Genomic DNA, 21,779 nt, shown 5'->3' with positions numbered 1-21,779 from the left:
ATGTACAAAGGATTCTCCAAGAAAAGAAGGGCCGAGTTCCCGGGGTCAGTCTCTGTGTACTCACAGGGCATCGATCGGGCCCTTGGCTCCCTGGCAGGCTGGGGACTCCCAGAGTCAGCCTGGGTGCAAAGCCTCTCACAGGACAGGGCCCCGGGGTAGCAAGCACACGACTCAGCACTGGACACACTGCCCCTCCGCCACGTGTGGAGCAGGCGGCAGTGATGGAAACCTCGCCACTTGCTCCTGGCACTCAGCTGGGGACTCTGGCTTCTGCCGAGAACAGCTCTCCTCTTCCTCTCCATCATTTCCGGAGCCTGTAGGGCAACGGAACCCCAGTGTGGCTCTTCTCCTTCCAGCCACCCCTCACCCAGGCCTCATCCCTGGGAGCGGGATCATCTCTGGAGATGGCTTTGGGGAGGTGATGAGTGGCCGCTGTCTCCCTGCCAAGGGGAATGTCACGCCGCCAGAATTTATGTGCCAGCCTTCCTTGTACCAGCTTTTCCCAGGTTACCTCCCCACCCATTACTACCCCATTAGTTGCCATGTGTTTTCCCCTAACTGTCACCAGCCCACACTGCCTCTTTGTTACCCCGCAGCTCTGGGCCGGCCCCTTCCCAAGCAAGGGGCTGAGCTTAAACTCCACATTGTGAAGTATTTCCTCCCTCTCTCCTGTCCCCCTCGCTGGCCTCCCCTGGGCCCCAGAGCCTTTAGCAAAACAAACCCACCGAAAGGCATTCTCTGCTCTGCTGGCACAGAACGAGTGGACCCCCGAGTTGCCTGGCGCCCCTCATCTTCCACGAACACACTTCCCCTCCTTATTGGTATTCAGTCAATACCTTCCTCTTCTGACCCTTCCCTGCTTGGCCTCTGAGATCTGCCAACAGAAGGGCCTTTGTTGAAGGAGCAGAGGGGTGCAAACTCCGAAGACACCATGTGGACTCCAAAGGGGAAATGAGTCGTGCTCAACAGGGGTGGGGGCCCTGAGAGAGAGCAGTTCCTCTGAACACCTCCAGAACCAGACCCTTCCTAAGGATAACCTTCCATGTCTTTTTACAGACCTGACACCATTTCCAGAGGTATTTGTTGATTTTTATGGTTCCAAATTTGATTCCAAAATGTGGACCAGAATCTGGGGTCTGCTAAATATTTTGTTACACAGTTCACTGGAAGCACTTAGCTATAAAGGATGGTTTCCAACTCTGAGGCTCAGGCTGGGGGCCTCCCAGGCGCCCACCGTCATCAGTTTCATGTGTCTGCAAGCAGATGAACCATCCCAAACATGTTTGCACTGGGTCTCTCTCCTCCTCAGGAGTCCTCTGTGTGTCCCTGGTTAGACCACTCTGCATCTAAAAGCACCCCACGGCCATCACACCCAGGCTCCCCCAGTGTCTCAGGCATGCAGTCCTGGGAGATGTGGCTTCAGCCCTTCCTTGAACTCCTCCAGGGATGAGGTGACAGACTGGGCAGCCCCCTGCCCACCTCGGCAGCCCGCTCTTCAGGAAGCCTGCCTGATCTAGAACAAAACCCACTTCTCCACACCTCCTGCCCACTCCTGGAAGTCATGCTTCTGGAGCAAATTGGTCCCTTTTCCTCATGACAGCTCTTCACATAAATTGTAAAATTACTCTCAGAGTTCCTCTATATTTGCTTCATCACACCAAACAGCCTCAGGCCCCTTTACTGTATCTCATATGAAATGGTTTCCAAACAGCTCCCAGTGTTAGCCACCCTTCTCCAGAACGTGTTCAGTGTTCCCCTCACAGCCTCCCACAATAAAACACAACTGGTACTGAACACTGTTCTCTAGACGTGCTCAAATCAGGACAGACTAAAAGCAGGCCTATCGCCTCCCCTGAAGAGGACACCTTGCCTCTATCAATTCAGCTTAAGATCACGTTCACTCTTTCAGACACCTGACCGCACTCTTGACTCATCCTCAACTTGAAGTCACAGGCCCTTTTCATAACAAGTGCTGCCAAACAGCGTCCCCTCTCCCCATTCAATGCTGTCACAGTCATCTTCGTATTTCTCAGTCTTTAATTTCACCTCATCAGTTCCCACATGGTTCATGGATATCTTTTTCAATCTTCCATCATCTTGGGTATAATGGCCATGCCTTTGCAGTTTTATGCCACTTGCAAATCTGCTGAACATCCCTTCTGTATGTTTATCCAATTCATTAATAAAAAGGACAGACAGAGCAGGGTCCAGAGATAATAATGACTTGTCTAAGATGTCACAGCCAGATGGGGACAGAGCCAGATCTAGAACACAAGCATCCTGGCTCCCAGGCTAGGGATCATTTCTATCATACTCTGCCAAAAATTCCCCAGAAATCCTCAGTCAGCTCTCTCTCCAGCCATCTACCACACCTACCTCCTTACTGGTCCATTCTGAGAGGCCCTGATTATAGACAGGGAAGTCTGGGAAGGGCTGGATTCCTGGGAGGAAGTTGGGGAAACTGCCCCCTGGCTGAAGGCTCCTACTCTGTTAAATCACACCGGCTTCCTGCAGGCATAGCTCTATGCTTCTCCAGGAAGCTTCTGGAGTAGTCCACTCAACAGACCAGGCCAAGCAGACAAAGCTGGAAGGGCAAGGAGGTTGGGATACTCCTTCACAAAGATGCCCGGGATAAAGGGGATAGTACAAGGGGGGCTACTGAGATTCCAAGGATAGCCCTGAAGCTTGGGAAGAGTCTAAATAATGGACAGTCACTTCCAGATAACTTCAGCCCTCTTACAAACAATTCTCACAGATCCTGTCCCAGAAACATGAGTGGTCCTGTGAAGACTCTGCCAGAGGTAATGGCCAGTTAAAGGGCTGACCCTTGGCCCACATCCTGGCTGTGAGTATAACTCTAGAAAGAAACACCAAGGTCACTGGGCAAACATGCTGGGAAAATAGGTCAAGGTCAGTATGAGAATTTCAGATGATCAGAGCTGCTCACCAACTAGACTGGCTGTCTTGTCAAGTAGTGAACTCCCCATCACTGATGTGTGTAAGTTGAGGCTGGAGTAGATGACTTCTGTCCCACTTGAATCCAAAGATCTAAGACCCCATACCCTCTTTTCTATTGTAACAGGTCCCTTGTGATTCCAAATAAAAAGCTATCACTGGACCCAAATAGCCAAGACAATTTTGAAAAAGAAGAACAAAGTTGGAAGACTCACACTTCCCAATTTCAAGACATACTTAAAAGATACAGTAATCAAAACAATGTGGCACTAGCAGAAAGACAGACAAAAGGACTAACGGAATAAGATAGAAAGGCTAGGAATAAACCCTCACCTATGTGGTCAAATGATCTTTGACAAGGATGCCAAGACCATTCAATGGTAAAAGGACAGTCTTTCAACAACTGGTGTTCAGAAAACTGGATATCCACATGTAAAAGAATAAAGTTGGACCCTTATCTCACATCATATTTAAAAATTAGCTCAAAATAGATCAAAGACCTAAACATAAAACCCAAAACTATGAAACTCCTGAAAGAAAACATATGAGTAAATCTTCATGAGCTTAGATTTGGTAATGATTTCTTGGGTATGACACAGGCAACAAAAGCAAAAACAGAGAAATGGGACTACACCCAACTTTAAAACTTCTGAGCATCAAAGGACACAATCAACAGAACAGAAGAGCAAACTATGGAGTGGGAAAAATATTTGCAAATCATATGTTTGATAAAGAGTTAGTACCCAAAATATTTAAAGAACTTCAACAACAACAAAAAAGCAAATAATCTGATTAAAAAATGGACAGAGAATTTGACTGGGCATTTCTCCAAAGATGATACACAAATGGCCAATAAGCATATGAAAAGATGCCTGACATCACTAATCATCAAAATCACAATGACATGTCACCTCACACCCATTAGGATGGCTACTCTCCAGGAAAAAAAGAAACAGAAAATAACAAATGTTGGTGAAATGGTACAACCACTGTGGGAAACAGTATGATGATTCCTCAAAAAATTAAAACTAGGATTACCATATGATCCAATGATCTCACTTCTGCTGATATTTGCACATCTATGTTCACAGCAGCACTATTCACAATAGCCATGAGATGGAAGCAACCAAAATGTCCATCAGTGGATGAATAGATAAACAAAAATGTGTTATATACATATAATGGAATATTATTGAGCCTGAAAAAAAGAATGAAATTCTGACACATGATATAAACACAGATGAACCTTGAGGACATCATGCTAAGTGAAATAAGCCAGTCACAAAAAGACAAACACTGTATGATTCCACTTATGAGGTACCGAGAATTGTCTAATTCATAGAAACAGAACGTGGAACAGTGATTACCAGGGGCTGAGGGGAGGGAAGAATGGAAGTTGTTTAATGCATTCGGAGTTTCAGATCTGCAAGATGAAAATGTTCTAGAGATCTGTTTCCTAACAATGTAAATCTACTTAACACTACTAAAATGTACGCTTAAAAAATGGTTAAGATGGTAAATTTTATGTCATGTGTTTTAATCATAATTTTTTAAAAAGCCATTGCTGACAAGTGACAGGATGACCTAAAACTGGGAAGAACGAATGGGAATTTGGGTTTCAAAGAAGCAGAACCAAGCTACAGGTACATCAGTGAAAGCTGAGGAGCCTCCTGGAATATCAATACCAACCCTTCATTTACATGGGACCACCTCTGCTGCCCTGTGGACCTCTGCTGCCTAAGTATAAAGTCCCAAAGCAATAAAGTCCCTGTGTATGTTCTAGGAAGGACTTTTGATGCTGAGAGGCTCAATGTTAAAGTTTAAATTAAGCAGACATTGATACCAGTCAAGAATGAATGAAAAAGATAATGCACCGTATCCAAAGGTTTATTTCTTCAAATCCTGCACTACTACAGATCACAAATTTAAATGTAACGAGTTATCATATGAGGAATCTAAAAAAAGAAAAAAGAAGACACTAACGAACTGATCTACAAAACAGAAACAGACTCACAACATAGTAAACAATCTTATGGCGGAGGGGGGGAAGAGGGTAGGAAGGGATAAATTTGGGAGTCCGAGATTTGCAAATATTAACTATGACATATAAAAATAGATTTTAAATTTCTTCTGTATAGCACAGAGAACTATGTTCAATGTCTTATAATAACCTTTAATGAAAAAGAATATGAAAGTGAATAGATGTATGCGTATGCATGACTGGGACATTATGCTGTACATCAGAAATTGACATACATTTCAAAAATTTTCTCCTAGAAGAAATAAAAGCAAGAATAAACAAATGAGACCTAATGAAACTTACAAGCTTCTGCACAGCAAAGGAAACCAGAAGTAAAACAAGAAGACAACCTACGAAATAGGAGAAAATTTTTGCAAATGAAACCGACAAAGGCTTGATCTCCAGAATATATAAGCAGCTCATACGACTCAATAAGAAAAAAATAAACAATCCAATCCAAAAATGGGCAGAAGACCTAAACAAGCAATTCTCCAAGGAAGACATACAAATGATCAAAAGGCACATGAAAAAATGCTCAGTATCACTAATTATCAGAGAAATGCAAATCAAAACTACAATGAGGTATCACCTCACACCAGTCAGAATAGCCATCATTCAAAAATCCACAAATGACAAATGCTGGAGAGGCTGTGGAGAAAGGGGAACCCTCCTACACTGCTGGTGGGAATGCAGTTTAGTGCAGCCACTATGGAAAACAGTGTGGAGATTCCTCAAAAGACTAGGAATAGACTTACCATATGACCCAGGAATCCCACTCCTGGGCTTGTATCCAGAAGGAACCCTACTTCAGGGTGACACCTGCACCCCAATGTTCATAGCAGCACTATTTACAATAGCCAAAACATGGAAACAGCCTAAATGTCCATCAACAGGTGACTGGATAAAGAAGATGTGGTATATTTATACAATGGAATACTACTCAGCCATAAAAACCGACAACATAATGCCATTTGCAGCAACATGGATGCTCCTAGAGAATGTCATTCTAAGTGAAGTAAGCCAGAAAGAGAAAGAAAAATACCATATGAGATAGCTCATATGTGGAATCTAAAAAACAAAAACAAAAACAAAAACAAACAAACAAACAAAAACAAAGCAGACAAACAAACAGGACAGAAAAAGACTCATAGACAGAGAATACAGACTTGTGGTTGCCAGGGGGGTGGAGGGTGGGAAGGGATAGACTGGGATTTCAAAATTGTAGAATAGATAAACAAGATTACATTATATAGCACAGGGAAATATACACAAAATGTTATGATAACTCACAGAGAAAAAAATGTGACAATGAGTGTGTATATGTCCATGAATGACTGAAAAATTGTGCTGAACACTGGAATTTGACACAACATTGTAAAGTGATTATAAATCAATAAAAAATGTTAAAAAAAATTGACACACTGACTATACTTCAAAAAAATTTTTTTAATTAAAAATAAATGTAATGAGTTATAATCTGTGTTAATATTCATGCCAAGTTAATCTAATAAAGAGCTCTACATTATAGTCAACTCCTGGAGAATATGTTCAGAGAAAGGGTCTGCTCACGCCAGGCTACATGTCAGCACCAATGACTGGCCCAATAGAACCTGCAGCTCCTCAGCAAAGGGCCAGACTCCGTGGAACTATGGGAAGGAGAGCCAGGGATTTGGGAAAAGCAAGAGGTTGGGTTATCAGCTCCTTGCCTCTCGCTCACCCACCTCACTGCAAGGCTCCCTGCAGGAGCAGGAGACCCGCAGAGCTGCCCTGGAACAAAGATTGCTCTGGCTAAAGGCTCCACGTTAACACTGGGGCCAAAGCCAGACTGACCATAGGAATGGGCAGCCAGGAGCTCCCTGACCTCTGGCCCAAGGTTGGGGTGTGGGGCAGGAACGGGTCCAAACAGATAAGGCAACGGTTCCCAGTCATTTCACCAAGAGGATACCTTTTGATAGCTCCCCCACCACACCCCTCAAATCCAACATTTGAAAGATTCGAGCCATTAAAATATCTTTATTAATACTATGTCTTTTCATGTTATTCTTATTAACTGAGAGTCAATTAATCAACTACCAGTCAGGGCATCCCATTTCCACCCACTGAACTGATATATCAAAAATCAAAGAAAATGTACTGAGTTCGTACTTAGAGAGCTTGGAAGCCCTGTCATTTCTTCTTTGAGCTTCTCAAGACCCACAGACACCTGGCTGGGAATCCCAAGTAGAAAACAGAACCACCTGGGCCATAGTGGTTCAGCTTAAGGAGAAGGTCTGACTAGGGGATGCCAGGTCCTGGCCCAGCATCATTCAAGATTGAGTCAGTCAAACCCTAGTGTGCAAGCTATGCTCACACCACCAGGGTCCAGCTCTTGCCAACTCACATCTGGTCTCCATCAGCTAAAAGGTCCATGTTTCCTCCTGGATTCCCTCCTTTCTTCACTCCCAGCTCAAGCTCTTCCCATCTCCCAGGAAGCAGGTGCTCCCTACGACTACCCTCCATGCCCCATTTCAAGCAGAGGAGTACTGATGCCTGCTTCTCCAGAGACTCCATCCAACCCACCTCCAGGAGGTTTTACTCATCCTACGAGCCAGCACTGAGCTCTTGAACAACTGGCTTCATATTTCTAGACCACAAGTCAAGGCCAACCACAGGTCATGTAGAACAGGGGTCAGCTGGCAAGTACTGAGTCCATGAGGCAGGAGTCCAACACAGATGCAGAGTCTCAAGCCCATAAATCAGAGAAGGGAGGGAAGACCTAGAGAGCCCCACACAGAGAATAGAAGCCATTTTCTCTCCTCCTGCAGCCTTTGGGAGAATGTCAGCCACCAGAAGGATACCACAGCTTGCTGGCCCTGCCAAACCCACCCATGCTGGGGAAACAAAGATGGGTAGACCTGGGTCCCTGTCCAGTCTAGTGGGAGAAGCAAGGAAAAGGGTTATGAGGGCCATTGTGAGAACTCTGACCAAGGTGTGAGCAACTGCTAAGTGGGCACTGAGAGATAGAAACAACCCCAGTGTCCATCAACAGCTGAACGGAGAAGCAAATGTGGTAAATCCACAATGGAATCTTACTCAGTTATGAAAAAGAATGAAACCTCGATAGATGCTACACCATGAATGGACCTTGAAAACACTCTGCTAAGTGAAAAAAGCCAGTTCCAGAAGGGCAAATATTATATAATTCCACTTACACAAGGCAAATTAAAATAGGCAAATTCATAGAGACAGAGAGTAGACTAGACGTTACCCAGGCTGGAGGGACAGGGAAAAATGGGGACTTACTGTTGACTGGGTACAGACTTTCTGCTGAGGATTATGAGAAAATTAGGGGTACAGACGGCGGTAACAGTTACCCAACACTGTGAATGTGGTTAATGCCACATACATTTACAAATGGTTAAAATGAGAAGTTTTAGGTTGTATATATTTTACCATAATAAAAAAAAAAGTTATAAAGAAAAAAAAAGAGGCCACTGAAGTGGCAATGATCAGTTCTGGCTGGGGAGGGAAGAACTGAGGAACTGTGACAGGGAGGTAGCATTTCAGACAAGCCAAAGGAGAGATGTGGGCCCACCTGTCCCTCCTGCTTAGGTGCAGACAGCGGGAGGAGTAGGGGGAGGACCTCTGCTCAGTCACTGTGCTCTTCAAGAACCTCTGTGGCCCTCTCTGCCTGTCACCCATTCCAGACTCCTCACTCTAGAAGACAGAGCCTGCCTACACCTCCTCACAGGCCGATAACCATCCACACTCTACAACTGTGGGGCCCTCCTCCTAGAACAACCCTATCCTCTCCAGCCACCTGTATCTCCCACATTCTTCAACACTTGACTTTAAACCTACCTCCCCAGAAGATTTCTGAGCCATCATTCTTCCTGTTTCTCCATTTCCTAAAATTTTCTGTAACGAAGGCAGTACAGCATGGGGGGAAAGAGCATGCCCTATGTTCAAAGCCTAGATCTACCAGTTTACTTAACCCCTCTGTGCCTCAATTCTCCCACCAGTAAAATGGGAATAAATATTGCCTAGGACTGTAACAATTAAGATAAGGAAACATACAGAAATTGTTTGGCATATAAGTGCTTAACAGATGGTATTTGTTAAAAACACTTATTTTTAAACAACACTTGAATGATAGCTCCAGCATTTGTAAATGCCTTATTTAACAGGAAAAAAAAAAGGGAGAGAGAGAGAGAAACTCCTTATCACTTATCTTCTTGGCTTTTCTCTATTTTCCAAATGTTCAATATCATAGCAAAATTATTTATATAATGTATGAGATGGTTTTTTAAAAATCCTCACTCCCCTGAAGGTCATTCACAACAGCCCTCTCCTGCATGCACTCCTCTCCGTTCAGAATCTTCTCGATGCTTATGAATTGTTTATTCCCTACTGATTTTATCAAGCTGGAGGAGAGAACTGGGCTTTTCATTCCTCTGGGCCCCTGTAAAATGTCTCCAGCAGGACGCATTCCCCCGGGGGATGACCCATCCATGGCTCTTGCCTCCAGCCCTCCCCCTGGGCCCTGGGTTTCCCTCCTTACTTGTGAAGGCCCACAAATGTGTGGCTGGGGGCGGGGAAGCCGAGCCAAGGCCGGGGCTGAGCTCAGGACTTCCATCCATGCTGGGCGAAGTCAGCCGCTCTGGCACGCAGGACGTCAGTCTCACAGGACGTCAATCTCAGGCTGGCCTTGCTTTTCTGCAGAGGCTCCCGGGCTGCCCCAGTGGGACACATGCATTTTTCACTCGTGCCTTGACAGCAGGCACAGATTTAATGATTGGAAAGCACTTTGAAAGCCCAGAGTGCTCCGTAATTGCCAACTCATAATCCCCAAATCGTTCTCTCTCGGCAGCAAGAGGTGAAGCGTCTGCCCTTGGGAAGGTCTTTGTTCATGTGGCTCTCACACCAGAACCAAGCCAGCAGGGGCAGACAGGGTCCCCACCGAAGACTCAGCAAGCGTGCTGGGGGGCAAGGCTTCTCAAAGTGTGGACCAAAGGGGCTTGATGATAATGCAGGTGCTTGGGACCTTCCAAACCTACTAACTCAGGGTCTCTGGTGATAGCACCCTAGGGATCTGCACTTTAATAAACTCCCCTAGACGACTGTCACACTGATTTGCATACTGATGGTTTAGAGATAGGTGCATGGGTCAGGGGGACCTGAGTTCAAGTCTCAGTTCTGATCCTTACTGTCTGAGGCCTCAGCAAGTCACCTGACGCTAGACTCACAAGATCGAGGTATTCCCTAAAAGAAAATTTAAAGAGTTTCACAGTCAAATCATTTTGGCAACACCCTACCTGCCCTCAGAGGGCTTTATAATGTGGATTAAAGGGGCTGAAAGTCACTCTACAGAAAACCTTGTCTGACCCCGAATTTCCCCAAACCTTCTGACCAAGGAAGCTTCTTTCTATCATTAATGCCAGAAACACCTCACAGACTTAATATCTCATAGGCAAAGCTCACGAGATTCCTTTCTAGGAAAAGGGAAGTCTAGGAAGTGAGATGGCATCTTATGGCAGCCAGTTCTGTCAAGGAGCCCCATTCCTCACGCTCGGGGGCCCTAGGCAGCAAGGCCGGTTCGGTTCCACAGACCTGCTGCCTGGAGAGGACGTGTCACAACAGCGAGGTCACCTTCCTGCTTCGGGTAACTTCCCTATGAGGCAAGACAGATCCATTTTTAACAGCTCTTCATTTCAGCAGAGAATGCCCCCTGCCACTGATGGGGGCTGGGGACCGGGATAGGAAAAGAGGCTTTGTTCTTCTGACCAGTGCTGACAGTTTAATTAAACCCAGCTCGAGACGAGGTCGGCGGGGTCAGGCATTCTTCAACAGGACTCCTGCAGAATATCACATCCACGCCTCTCCAGCCGCCAAGGCCCTGGTAATGAGTTATCCTGGTCCTTACAGCAGGAGTATAAATAAAGGGAAATAGATGCCCTCAGTTGCCCTTAATCACCCACCCCTACCCCTTCCAGGTCCAGTGGAGACACAAAAGGTCAGTCTTCTCAGGACCCATACTGGTTTCAAGGCTAAAAAAGAAGCCCAGTTTCCAGAAGCGGCTTCTGGATGAGGAAGAGAATGCAACTAGAAAGAGGAGGGACTGCAAGGCAGCAGGAGACTCCTCCCCAAATCTGGGAGGACAGGCCCAGGTGGCTGACACTCACGGTGCTCCCCACCCAAATGTGGGTGAAGATTCAGTTTTGCGGCTGTAAGAGAAAGAGGCAGGTTCAAATCTGTGCCTCTAATGGTAACCTTGACCCCTGTGTGCATCCACGAAAACAACATCTTCACATCCTCTTGTAGGTGACTGTCAGGTGATGAAGCTGATTTTAAATCCAGGTAACCTGCCACCAGGGTATAACATCCCCCAGCAGGAGACACGGGTCCACCCAGTCAAGTGTTTGCCCCCTCCCACTCCAAACTGCAGACAGGATGCAGAGGATGCAGGCGGCTTTCAAACAGCAACAGTGATAAACCCTCACCTCCTGGAGAGACAGCGTCCCTCCATCTGTCTTACACAGCCATCACGCCAAGTATTCTCAGCACCTACAAAGGTGCCTGGTCCGTAGTAGACCCTCAGTAAATGGTGGCCAAGTGGGTGGGCTGGTGGATGGGCAGGAAGATGGAAGGGGAGGGGGAATGGGAAGTGGTAAGGGGAGAGGGGAAGGGAGGGTGGGTGAGTAGTAGGGGGATAGATGGGTGTATGGTAGGTTAATAGGTATGTTGGTAGATGCATTAGTGGAGGTTAAATGGGTGGACTTGGTGAGTAAATAAGTGGATGCTTGGATGGGCAGGCAGATGGGTAGGCAGGTGGGACAGTGTTAGATGGGAGGACATGTGGAAGGAGGAAGGAGGGACGGGTGGATTGACTGGTGGGTTGGTAGATAGGAAAGTGGGAGCACAGATGAGTGGAAGGCTGGCTAGGTGTATGGGAACAGGGGCTAGGTAGCTGGATGGGTAGACGAGGAGGTAGATGGTGTAGGAGGTGCGTAGAGGGTGGATGGGTGAGGGGGTGGGCAGATGATATGGAAGGATGAATTTTAACATCAGACAGACCATGATTCAAATTCAGCTCAGGGCAGGTCACGAACCCTCCAAGCTTACATTTCTTCATCTGTAAAAGGGAAAATTCACCTAACATTTCCTGAGCACCTACTATGTGCTACTGAGTTTACACCTGACATGAGAGTGAGTTATATCTCTCTTTAATCCCTACAACAGCCTATGAGGCATGCATTATCTTTATCTGACAGAAGAGCAAACGGGGCTCAGTGGGGTTCAAGGAAGTGCCCCAACATCATTTACCCAATGTTCACTTTAACTCAGACAACAGAGGCTTTCCATTGCATTTAAAAACTAGGAGGTCTCCTACCATAAAAATAATAAATGCTCCTTACAGAACACCTGGGAAACATAAAAAAGAAAAGGTCACCCAGAAACAACCCCTGTGGGCATTTTGCAGTCACTTCCCTGTGCATGCTTTAGAGAGATTTATTTCCTGATCATGTTGTCAAAACAATTTTGCATCCTGGCTTTGATATCACAGACATTTATCTGCATTACTTTACATCTTTCATAGAGGCCATTTTTGATGATGATATAAATATTTCATCGAGTAGATATCCCATAATTTAGTTAACCATTCTTCCAAAGTTGGACACTTTGGTAATTTTTATATTCTTTTCAATATTCTATACTTCAGCATTCTAAACAATGCCACAGTGAACATGTTTGTGGTTATATTTTATGGACTTTAGGGTCTATCCCCAAATGTGAGATTTCTAGGTCAAGGTTTAAACCCATTTTCAGGCTTTTGATGGTCCCTTTAAGGCCTGGTGTCTAATTCCAACCCTGTCACTAAACTGCTCTGTGGTCCAAGCCAAATCACCTCTCTGGGCTGCCGTTCCTGCACATAGAAAGAAATGGACTGAGTAACCCAGCACCTGAAGACATATTCATGAGAAATAACCGATAACAAGATTGTAACTTCTGGAAGCTACATAGACAAAATCCACTGAAACGTGGGCCACACCACCTGGTGTGCTTTGTGACCACACCTCACCCTGCACATTTGGTCTCTCTCAGACTTGTTTTCATGCTGATTTAGCATAACAGCCTCTGGTAGAATTTAAAAAAAAAAAAAAAATCCATGATTTGCTCCAGGTGAAGAGGATTAGTAACGGATCCCCCAGAGCAGAGGGAAGGTCAACAGATGAGAGACCAGAAACACCAAGCCCTGCCTCCCGTCACGCCTCCTCCTGAGGGTGGGCCCCGGAGCATGACTGCACCAGGTGGGGCCACAGCCCCACACCGCTCCTCGGCCCAGGGGTGAGCTCCTGACCGAAGATGGGCAAATCAGATACTTTCCCCAGAAATCTGGGTTGGGACCTGAGACACAAGAAGATCTGAGCTCCAAGGTTGCAGGAAGGGGAAGGGGAGTAAACACAGTGGCCAACTAACGTCATGGCAGAGCTGAGATGCTGCTGATAAACCCAGGACGGACACTGGTTTGCAGGGAGGAGTGGGACAATAAGGTAGATATTCAGGAAGAACTAGAAACATCCCTCACACCCCCAGTCCCAGCTGTGCCTCACTTCCTGGCACAGGGAGCCCATGAGTCTGCTGCTTGTGCCCTTACAATACCTGCCCCCATCACCCCCCACCAGCCTGCGGAGGTCCTTTTTCTGGAACCAGGAGTGCCAGAGTGCCCGTCAGCCAGACGACTGGGAGAGTTAAGAGAGATGTTTTGGAATGCCAGCTGCTCAGGTCAACGGGTTGGGGGTGGTGGTAAGGCAAAGAATGTTAGCAAATAAGTCTTTAAGCATTTGCTCCTGCATCCTTCCCTATAACCATCCTCAAGGGGAAAAATCCAGAGCCCAGACACCAGGGACAAACAACCAGCTCAATAAAGTGGCCTGTGGAATTCTTTCCCCCCAGAAGGTGCCCTTTCTGAGATGGCCTGAACTGGAGGGACATCAGGAAGTACTGGCCCTGGTCATGATCTCACGTCAACATGAGGAGCTGTGTGGGGCTGTGGCACCTCCCGAGGGCCCACCCTCGGTTGGGGGGCGAAGATTAAAGAACCATTTGCTAAGGAGAGGCAGAAGAGATTCCTTAGATAGTCTCTAAGGTCCTGTCCTACCCAAAAGCTCACAAAATGAAATGTTCAGTAGAACTATCACAGACATATTTGGTAAATCACAGAGCAGCAGAATTAGCCACTACCTTTTAAACTTGAAATAAATACATTTACAGCAAATAAAAGTATGACTTTGTGCCACAGTCAATAAGCTCGCAGAACTCACTGCTCTGAGCCGAAAATAGAAATGGATCCAAGAAGGGCTTACTTGAACAAATAAATATCCTACCCAAGGCAGAGAGATGCATAAGAACGGTCCTCCCTATACAGTCTGGCATCACGGCAGAGCAGCGTGCCCACCCCCAGAACATCCCCACACCACACTGTCAGAGGCAGCACTTGGAACTGGACAGACTGCTTATCTGTCAAGTGCTCCCCATGGAGCTATGCCCCGTCCAGCACCTTCCTACAGAAAGGACCTGGCCTTTGATGCCCTGAACAATGCCTGCCAGGTGAGAAGCATGGGGGTCACCATCACAGGAGAGTCCAGGCCCCACTGACCACACACCACCCCGCACCCCCGGCCCCAACAGGGTGAGGGATAAGACCACAGAGAGCAATTTCTTCCATGGAGTGTTACTCACAGCCTCGACAGAGCCTGGTTATTCTGGAATAGCAGTTCTGGTAACGTGTGCAGCTGGTTCCGGTTGAGTCGTCTAAAAAAAGAGAAGAGAGAAAAATTAAATTAAATTAAAAAAAAAATTTAAAGGCGGGGGTAGCTCAGTGGTAGAGGGCATGCTGAGAATGCACTAGGTCCTGGGTTCAATCCCCAGTACCTCCAATAAAAATAAATAAATAAAGATTAAAAAGAGAAGAGAGGAAAAGTTGGAAATGCCCAACTAGTACAGAAAATCCAACGGATTTGTCAGATAGCGCTGGATTCAGAGACAGAGAGCCCAGCGTTCAAATCCTAACAGAGTCTGTGTGTAACCCCAAGGAGTCACCTTCTCTGGGCCTCAGTTTCTTCATCTACAAAGTGAGAATTCTGCCATCCAACAGTTTGGGAGGATAAGAAAAGAATATCTCTGAAAGCCCCTCAGCCGCGGACCAGACACGTCTTGGGCAGTCAGTAAATAGAGTCTTTCCTTCCATTATTCCCTCCCATACCCACCATCGTCATCACTTCAATTTTGTGATCTATAAGGCACAGATTCAAATATTATCTCAGTTTGTGAGCTGGACACCTGACTACCCTTGAACTGTGAGATATACCCTAACGGGGTAGGACTGGCCATATGGTTCTGATTCATTATTACTTTCGTCCACATTTGGCTCAGTGGTGACTCAGCTTTTTTTATTGTTTGCTCTAGGTCTTTTTTCCAAATGAAAATGGCTTTTTTTACTATTTATGAAAATGCATGCTTAATGTTTTTTAAAAGCCTCAAATAATATAAGAAAAATACTTGGCCACCTGCATTTTTCTCACTCGACAATTTGTGGATGTCTTTCCATGCCAAACAATAGAGAAAGTCCCCTTTATTTTTAATAATTTTGTTTTTTATATGTCCATCATTTTTAATTCCTCTATTGGTGGGCAAACAACTATCCTGTATTATAGACACAGGCAGAAGTGGGAAGCCTGGTTCTGGAACGTGGCCTGCCGAGACAATGCAGAAAGGACTCGAAAGGCAGGAAGGAAGGCCAGGAAGGCAGTGAAATCTGACCAGACTCATCTCGCCACCTTAGGCAACCAATTCTCTGACACTAGAGTGTAGGACTCAAGCCTATCTGGGGATGTGACACCTATAACATATGAAACCGTGGTACTCACACTGTGTCCATGGACCACATGCAGGGGCATCACCTGGGACCTGGTAAGAGCTGAGCTATGCAGGGCTATCCCAAACCTGTTGACTTAGGCTCTGCATTTTAATCAGATCCCAAGTGATCTGTGTGCATGTCAAGGTTGGAGAAGCACTGGTGCAAAATGCAGCCCCCCGCCCTCCAGTCTACAGCACACTTTGAGTCTCACACAACCATCTCCTTGAACAGTTCTAGACAAAATAAACCAACTAGGCAAAAGCTTTCGTTTGCTGGGAGGGAGGAAGAAATATAATTCAACGAGGCCAGCAGTAACTGGTCTGTGGTTACCTCCTAGGAGGTCACCTTTCATCTGATATGTGAAATATGCGATACCATTTTCTAGCAAGGTACACTCAGAGTTGCAATTTTAGACCAGCTGGAAGAAGTTTACTCTAAAGGGTGGGCTCCCAGGGAAACACATCATTGCCTAGGGAAAAAAAGGGACCACTGGTATAATCCTTAAAGCAAGAGGAGTAGACATCAGATGACTCCAAGTTCCTTAACCTCGTCCAATAAATTAATCCTGTATTTACACTGCCTGGTAATCATTGGGCTTCATTTTGTTTTGTTTTCCCCTAAGACTTTCTCATTTTTCCAGCTTTGATTTCTGAAAAACACTTAAGAGGAAAAGGGATTCAATAGCTAGTTTAAAGTGTAAAATCAAAGGACACCAAAGAGGGACCCAGCAGGGTGAGGGGCCTGCAGGAAGCTAAGGATAACGACAGAAGGAGTGACTACCAGCCCTAAGCAGCCCTTACTCTGCGCCAGGCGCAGGAGAGAAGCTTTATACACACTACCTTACCAGCGGGGGCAAAGCAGAATGAAAAGGTGGGTTTCCTTCTCAAAGAAAGCACCACAGTGCACATCCCCTCCTGTCTCCTCCCTGCAACAACCCGAGAGGAAGTTTTGAGCACCACACAGCTGGGCTCTCAGGTTCTCAGAATATGTTTGTTGACTTTGCTGAGCTGTTTCTTTGATACTTTAGGGAGCTGGGATGCCCGGAGGTGACTGACTCACCCAAGTCAAAACTGAGTAGAGAGGTGGATGCTGAAGATTCTCTAGCCAGACTGTTTCCAACGGACTTCTAAAAATCTCACTCCAATTTCAAGAAACTAAAATGAAAAATCATGAGCAAGGTATATGTGTGTGGTTTAGGTGAGGAAAATAATACAGAACTCCAATCAGCATCTCATGCTAAAAAGAAAGACCTTGGCAAAAAAAAAAAAAAAAAAAAAAAAAAAAAAAGGAGGTGGGAGGGTCTATAAGGAGGGTACATGTTTTGACATAAAATGAAATATTTATAGTATGTGTGGTTTTTATGACTCCCCACTGTATCCAACTTTTGTGATTAACTGATCCACCACTGGTCTCCAGAGCAGAGGGTGCTGCCGTCCACAGCCAGCATCAGGCACCCCCAGGACAGAGCAGTCACACATCCCAGTAACTTGCCCACTATGCAGTTGTTGGTGACCCATCCTGGAATAAAGGAATTAGAAAAGGACAGAAGGGACAAAGTCTGCAGTGACACGACATGACTCAAAATCGCCATTCCTGGGGTGGCAGCGGCAGGTGTGATGTGGGGCCCAGTCACATGTAGGCTCCTGCCCACCTTTTCTCCTCCCCCAGGGCATGGCTGCCCAGGAACCGGATGGGTTAGGTCCAAATCAGCCCCCCATAGCCAGGTCATGGACATGCATTTTGTTCTGAGCCTTTTAAAGAAAACAAACACTGGACTAATTATCTGTTCTCACTTTGTGCTCCTTACAGCTCAGTGTTAGGCCTGGAGGAGGAAAAATGCATCTTGGTTTTTCTCCAGGCTATAGGAAGGCAATGCAACAACCACACTCTTTCCTGTTTATTTAATACCTTATTTTCTTTGAAGTAAAAGAGAAAGTGAGGTATTAGGTCATAGCCATTACGAACTCAGGCTTTGGAGGCAAAATGAACCAGGTTCTAATTCCCTCTTCTGCACTTAATCACTTAATAATCATTTAATAAGACAAGTGCCTTAACTTCTGTGCATCTCTGTTTCTCATCTGTAAGATGCCACTGACCTCAGTGTTGTTTTAAGGATTAAATGAGATATTGGAGGACAAAGAGCTTATTGTGGTGCCTGGCGATCAATAGTAGCTATTCACAGAACAAGAACAAATAACTCTAAAGTTTATATGGAATCACAAAAGACCCAGAATTGCCACAGCAATAGTAAAGAAAAGGAACAAAGCTGGAGGAATAACCCTCTCAGACTTCAGACAATAGTAGAGAGCTACAGTAATCAAAACAGACATATGGATCAATGGAACAGAACAGAGAGCCCAGAAATAAAACCACAGACCTACGGTCAATTAATCTTTGACAAAGGAGGCAAGAATACACAATGAAGAAAAGACAGTCTCTTCAGCAAGTGGTGTTGGGAAAACTGGACAGCCACATGTAAATCAATGAAGTTAGAACACTCCCTCACACCATACACAAAAATAAACTCAAAATGGCTTAAAGACTTAAATAAAAAACAAGACACGATAAACCTCCTAAAAGAGAATATAGGCAAAACATTCTCTGACATAAATCTTAGCAATGGTCTCCTAAGGCAGTCTACCCAGGCAATAGAAATAAAAGCAAAAATAAACAAATGGAACCTAATTAAACTTATAAGCTTTTGCACAGCAAAGCAAACTGTAAGCAAAACAAAATGACAACCTACAGAATGGGAGAAGATATTTGCAAATGATGTGACTGATAAAGGTTTAATTTCCAGAATATATAAACAGCTCATACAACTTAATAACAAAAAAAAAACCAAACAACCCAATCCAAAAATGGGCAGAAGAGCAACTCTAAACAAGCAATTTTCCAGTGAAGACATACAAATGGCCAATAGGCACATGAAAAAATGCTCAATATTGCTAATTAACAGAGAAATGCAAATCAAAACTATAATGAGGTATCACCTTACACCAATCAGAATGGCCATCATTAAAAAGTCCACAAATGATAAATGCTGGAGAGGCTGTGGAGAAAAGGGAACCTTCCTACACTGCTGGTGGGAATGTAGTTTGGTGGAGCCATTATGGAAAACAGTATGGAGATTCCTCAAAAAACTAGACATAGACTTACCATATGATCCAGCAATCCCATTCCTGGGCAAGTATCTGGAGGGAACTCTAATTCGAAAAGATACATGCACCCCAATGTTCACAGCCAAGACATGGAAGCAACCTAAATGTCCATCAACAGATGACTGGATAAAGAAGTTGTAGTATATTTATACAATGGAATACTACTCAGTGATTTAAAAAAAAGAATAAAATAATGCCATTTGCAGCAACATGGATGGACCTGGAGACCGTCATTCTAAGTGAGGTAAGCCAGAAAGAGAAAGAAAAATACCATATGATATCGCTCATGTGTGGAATTTTTTTTAAAAAAAGAAAAAAAGAGAAGACACTAATGAACTCATCTACAAAACAGAGACAGACTCACAGACATAGTAAACAATCTTATGGTTACCAGGGGAAAGGGGGTGGGAAGGGATAAATTTGGGAGTTTGAGATTTGCAAATGGTAACCACTATATATAAAAACAGATAAAAAACAAATTTCTTCTTATAGCACAGGGAACTATATTCAGTATCTTGTAATAACCTTTAATGAAAAAGAATTATGAAAATGAATATATGTATATATATGCACGACTGGGACATTAGGCTGTACACCAGAGACTGACACATTGTAACTGACTATACTTCAATTTAAAAAATAGTAGCTGTAATTATCATTATAAACTCATTGTGAGAAAAATCCATAAATAAGAAAAGCACAAAGAATAAAATTAAAGTTGGCTGTTTTCCCACCACTCAATGCAGTGAGTCAATGGTCTCAATTATTTTCCTCCTCCTGTATTCTGTACACATACAAGCTGATTTTATTTACACAAATGTCACTTTCTGCCTTTTCCACTTCATGTTATTTTGTGAACACATTCCCATGACCTCAGTAGTTCTTCAAACATGTGATTTTATATCTTATATCTCCCCAGAATGGCTGTTTCCAATTTTTGTACTGTATTTAAATAATGTACAATGAATATCCTGACATATAAATTTTTAGCCATGCTCTCTGATTATTTCCATAAAATAAAATGGACCTTCTGGTTCAAAGGGCATGACCTTAGAACTCTTGACACCCACAGCCAAACCAAAGCAGAAAAATGAGGCTGGTGACTACCACGAACATGAGTGCCCATCACCTACCTCATCCATACCACATTCGCTTTTTTTTATTATTATTATTGCCAATCTGAAATGCAAAACTGATCAAGACCCATTTTTCAAATTCAAAAGCCCCATAAGAAACAAACCATGCAAATCAGAAAACGCTACCTCCCAGTTTTGTGCCCCAAGCACCCGAGAAACTGCTCCTGGGGTTTCCCTGTATTTAGTCCCCTGGCCACCCCAGTGCTTCCTTTAAGGTCACACAAATCAATGAACAGTGGTTATGCCTGGCGTATAAGATTACAGGAGGAGATTTCACTTCCTCTGTACTGTATAGACTTTTTGCCATAATGTATTCTCAGGGAAAAACAACAAAGATCGCTGTATTTAGAATGCGGGGTGAGGACCACTCCAGCTTTCTCTTTGCCATTATCTCACGATACGTTGCAACCCCTTCCACAGCTGCAGCTGCCCCTGGCCCCGTCAGCAGGCAGGAGGCAGGCTGGGCGTGCAGCCCTGACCCTGAGCACCCTTCCTTACCGCCTGGCTCAGCCTGCTCACCTCCCCCGGGCACCAGCCCCCACCGCCCCGCTGAGCCTGCGCCCGTGGATACTCACAGCCGCTCCAGCTCCTTCATGTCGTCGAAAGCCCCCCGTTCCACCACTCCAATCTGGTTCTCCATCAGCTGCCTGGGGAAGTAAAGAGACAAAGACAGCTTGGGATGGTGGGCCAGGACTCCTAGAAACAGCTGGCACGAGGGAGTGAAACAGGAGCACAGCCTGAGACGCACACAGACCCGCAGCCTGGGCCGAACCGACAAAACCTCCTCCCAGCCTTGCAGATTCCCTACACAGGCTCCTCAGCACAGCCAACCCCGACAGACAGCACGATGTGCTTCCGGCCCTACCCTCTTTGACCCTCTGGAGGGCCTGCACGGCAGAGGCACAGGGTACCACAGCACCGGGCCATCGCTCCTAAGGCATGCTCAGGGAAGCCCGCACCCAGGCAGAAGGCAGCAGGGGCTGGCTCTGGGTGCACATGCCCTCCTCCAGCCCAAAGGGCTGGTGTCCAGAGGGCAGAGCAGTGGGGATCAGCCGGTAGCGGCAGGAGAGGAGCCTGTGCCAACTCGGCACAGTCCACACAGGCAGCAAACACATTCTGCAGTTGGCAGACAACACCCCCTCTGCCTGTGCCCCAACTCCGCCTGGTCTCATCTGCCAACAGACCCACCTGACTCTGGGGGACTCTGTACCCCCTCACCAACAATGCGCCCTGAAACCCAGAGCATCCAGCTGGCGGGGCAGCATTTTTCAGCATATAGACCACTTGCTGAGTGGAAACTTTTGAGATCTTTCTCCCTGTGTTTTCCCTCCCTACTCTCAGGCAGGTGGCTTATGTGCGCCCACAAGGACCTCAGACAAGGTCTGGGGCAGGGCAGGGGGCAGAAGCGGCCACCAGACACTCCTCTTCCTCTGCTTTATTTCCAAAAACCTGTGCTATTGGGGAGCCTCCTCTAGAGGCCAGTGGTTCTGGAGAAGCAGAGACATCTTCCCCAGCGACTGACAGCTACAACCCCAGAGAGGATCAACTACAGTGTTCCCAGCTCCTCCAAAGAACTTCTGAGCTGCAAAATCAGTAGTTCTGGAAGAACT

The 21,779-nt window shown here is 45.6% G+C and overlaps 1 protein-coding gene across 2 annotated transcripts in view; it reads right to left on the bottom strand.

Moving 5' to 3' along the window:
• SLIT1 (slit guidance ligand 1) overlaps positions 1–21,779 on the bottom strand; it is a 179,702-nt gene that overhangs the window by 117,808 nt on the left and 40,115 nt on the right. For both annotated transcript variants that reach the window (XM_045507428.2, XM_010971119.3), the window contains exons 3-4: positions 20,745–20,816; positions 14,696–14,767 (exon numbers count right to left, since the gene is read on the bottom strand). In XM_045507428.2, coding sequence (XP_045363384.2) covers positions 14,696–14,767; positions 20,745–20,809 — 137 coding nt within the window. In that variant the 5' untranslated portion in view covers positions 20,810–20,816. The remainder of the gene's footprint in view (positions 1–14,695; positions 14,768–20,744; positions 20,817–21,779) is intronic.

This window comes from Camelus bactrianus, chromosome 11 (genome assembly GCF_048773025.1).
Source record: "Camelus bactrianus isolate YW-2024 breed Bactrian camel chromosome 11, ASM4877302v1, whole genome shotgun sequence".
Lineage (NCBI taxonomy): Eukaryota > Metazoa > Chordata > Mammalia > Artiodactyla > Camelidae > Camelus > Camelus bactrianus.
Note: the sequence above shows the minus strand (reverse complement) of the source record. Positions and strands in the feature narration are given on the sequence as shown.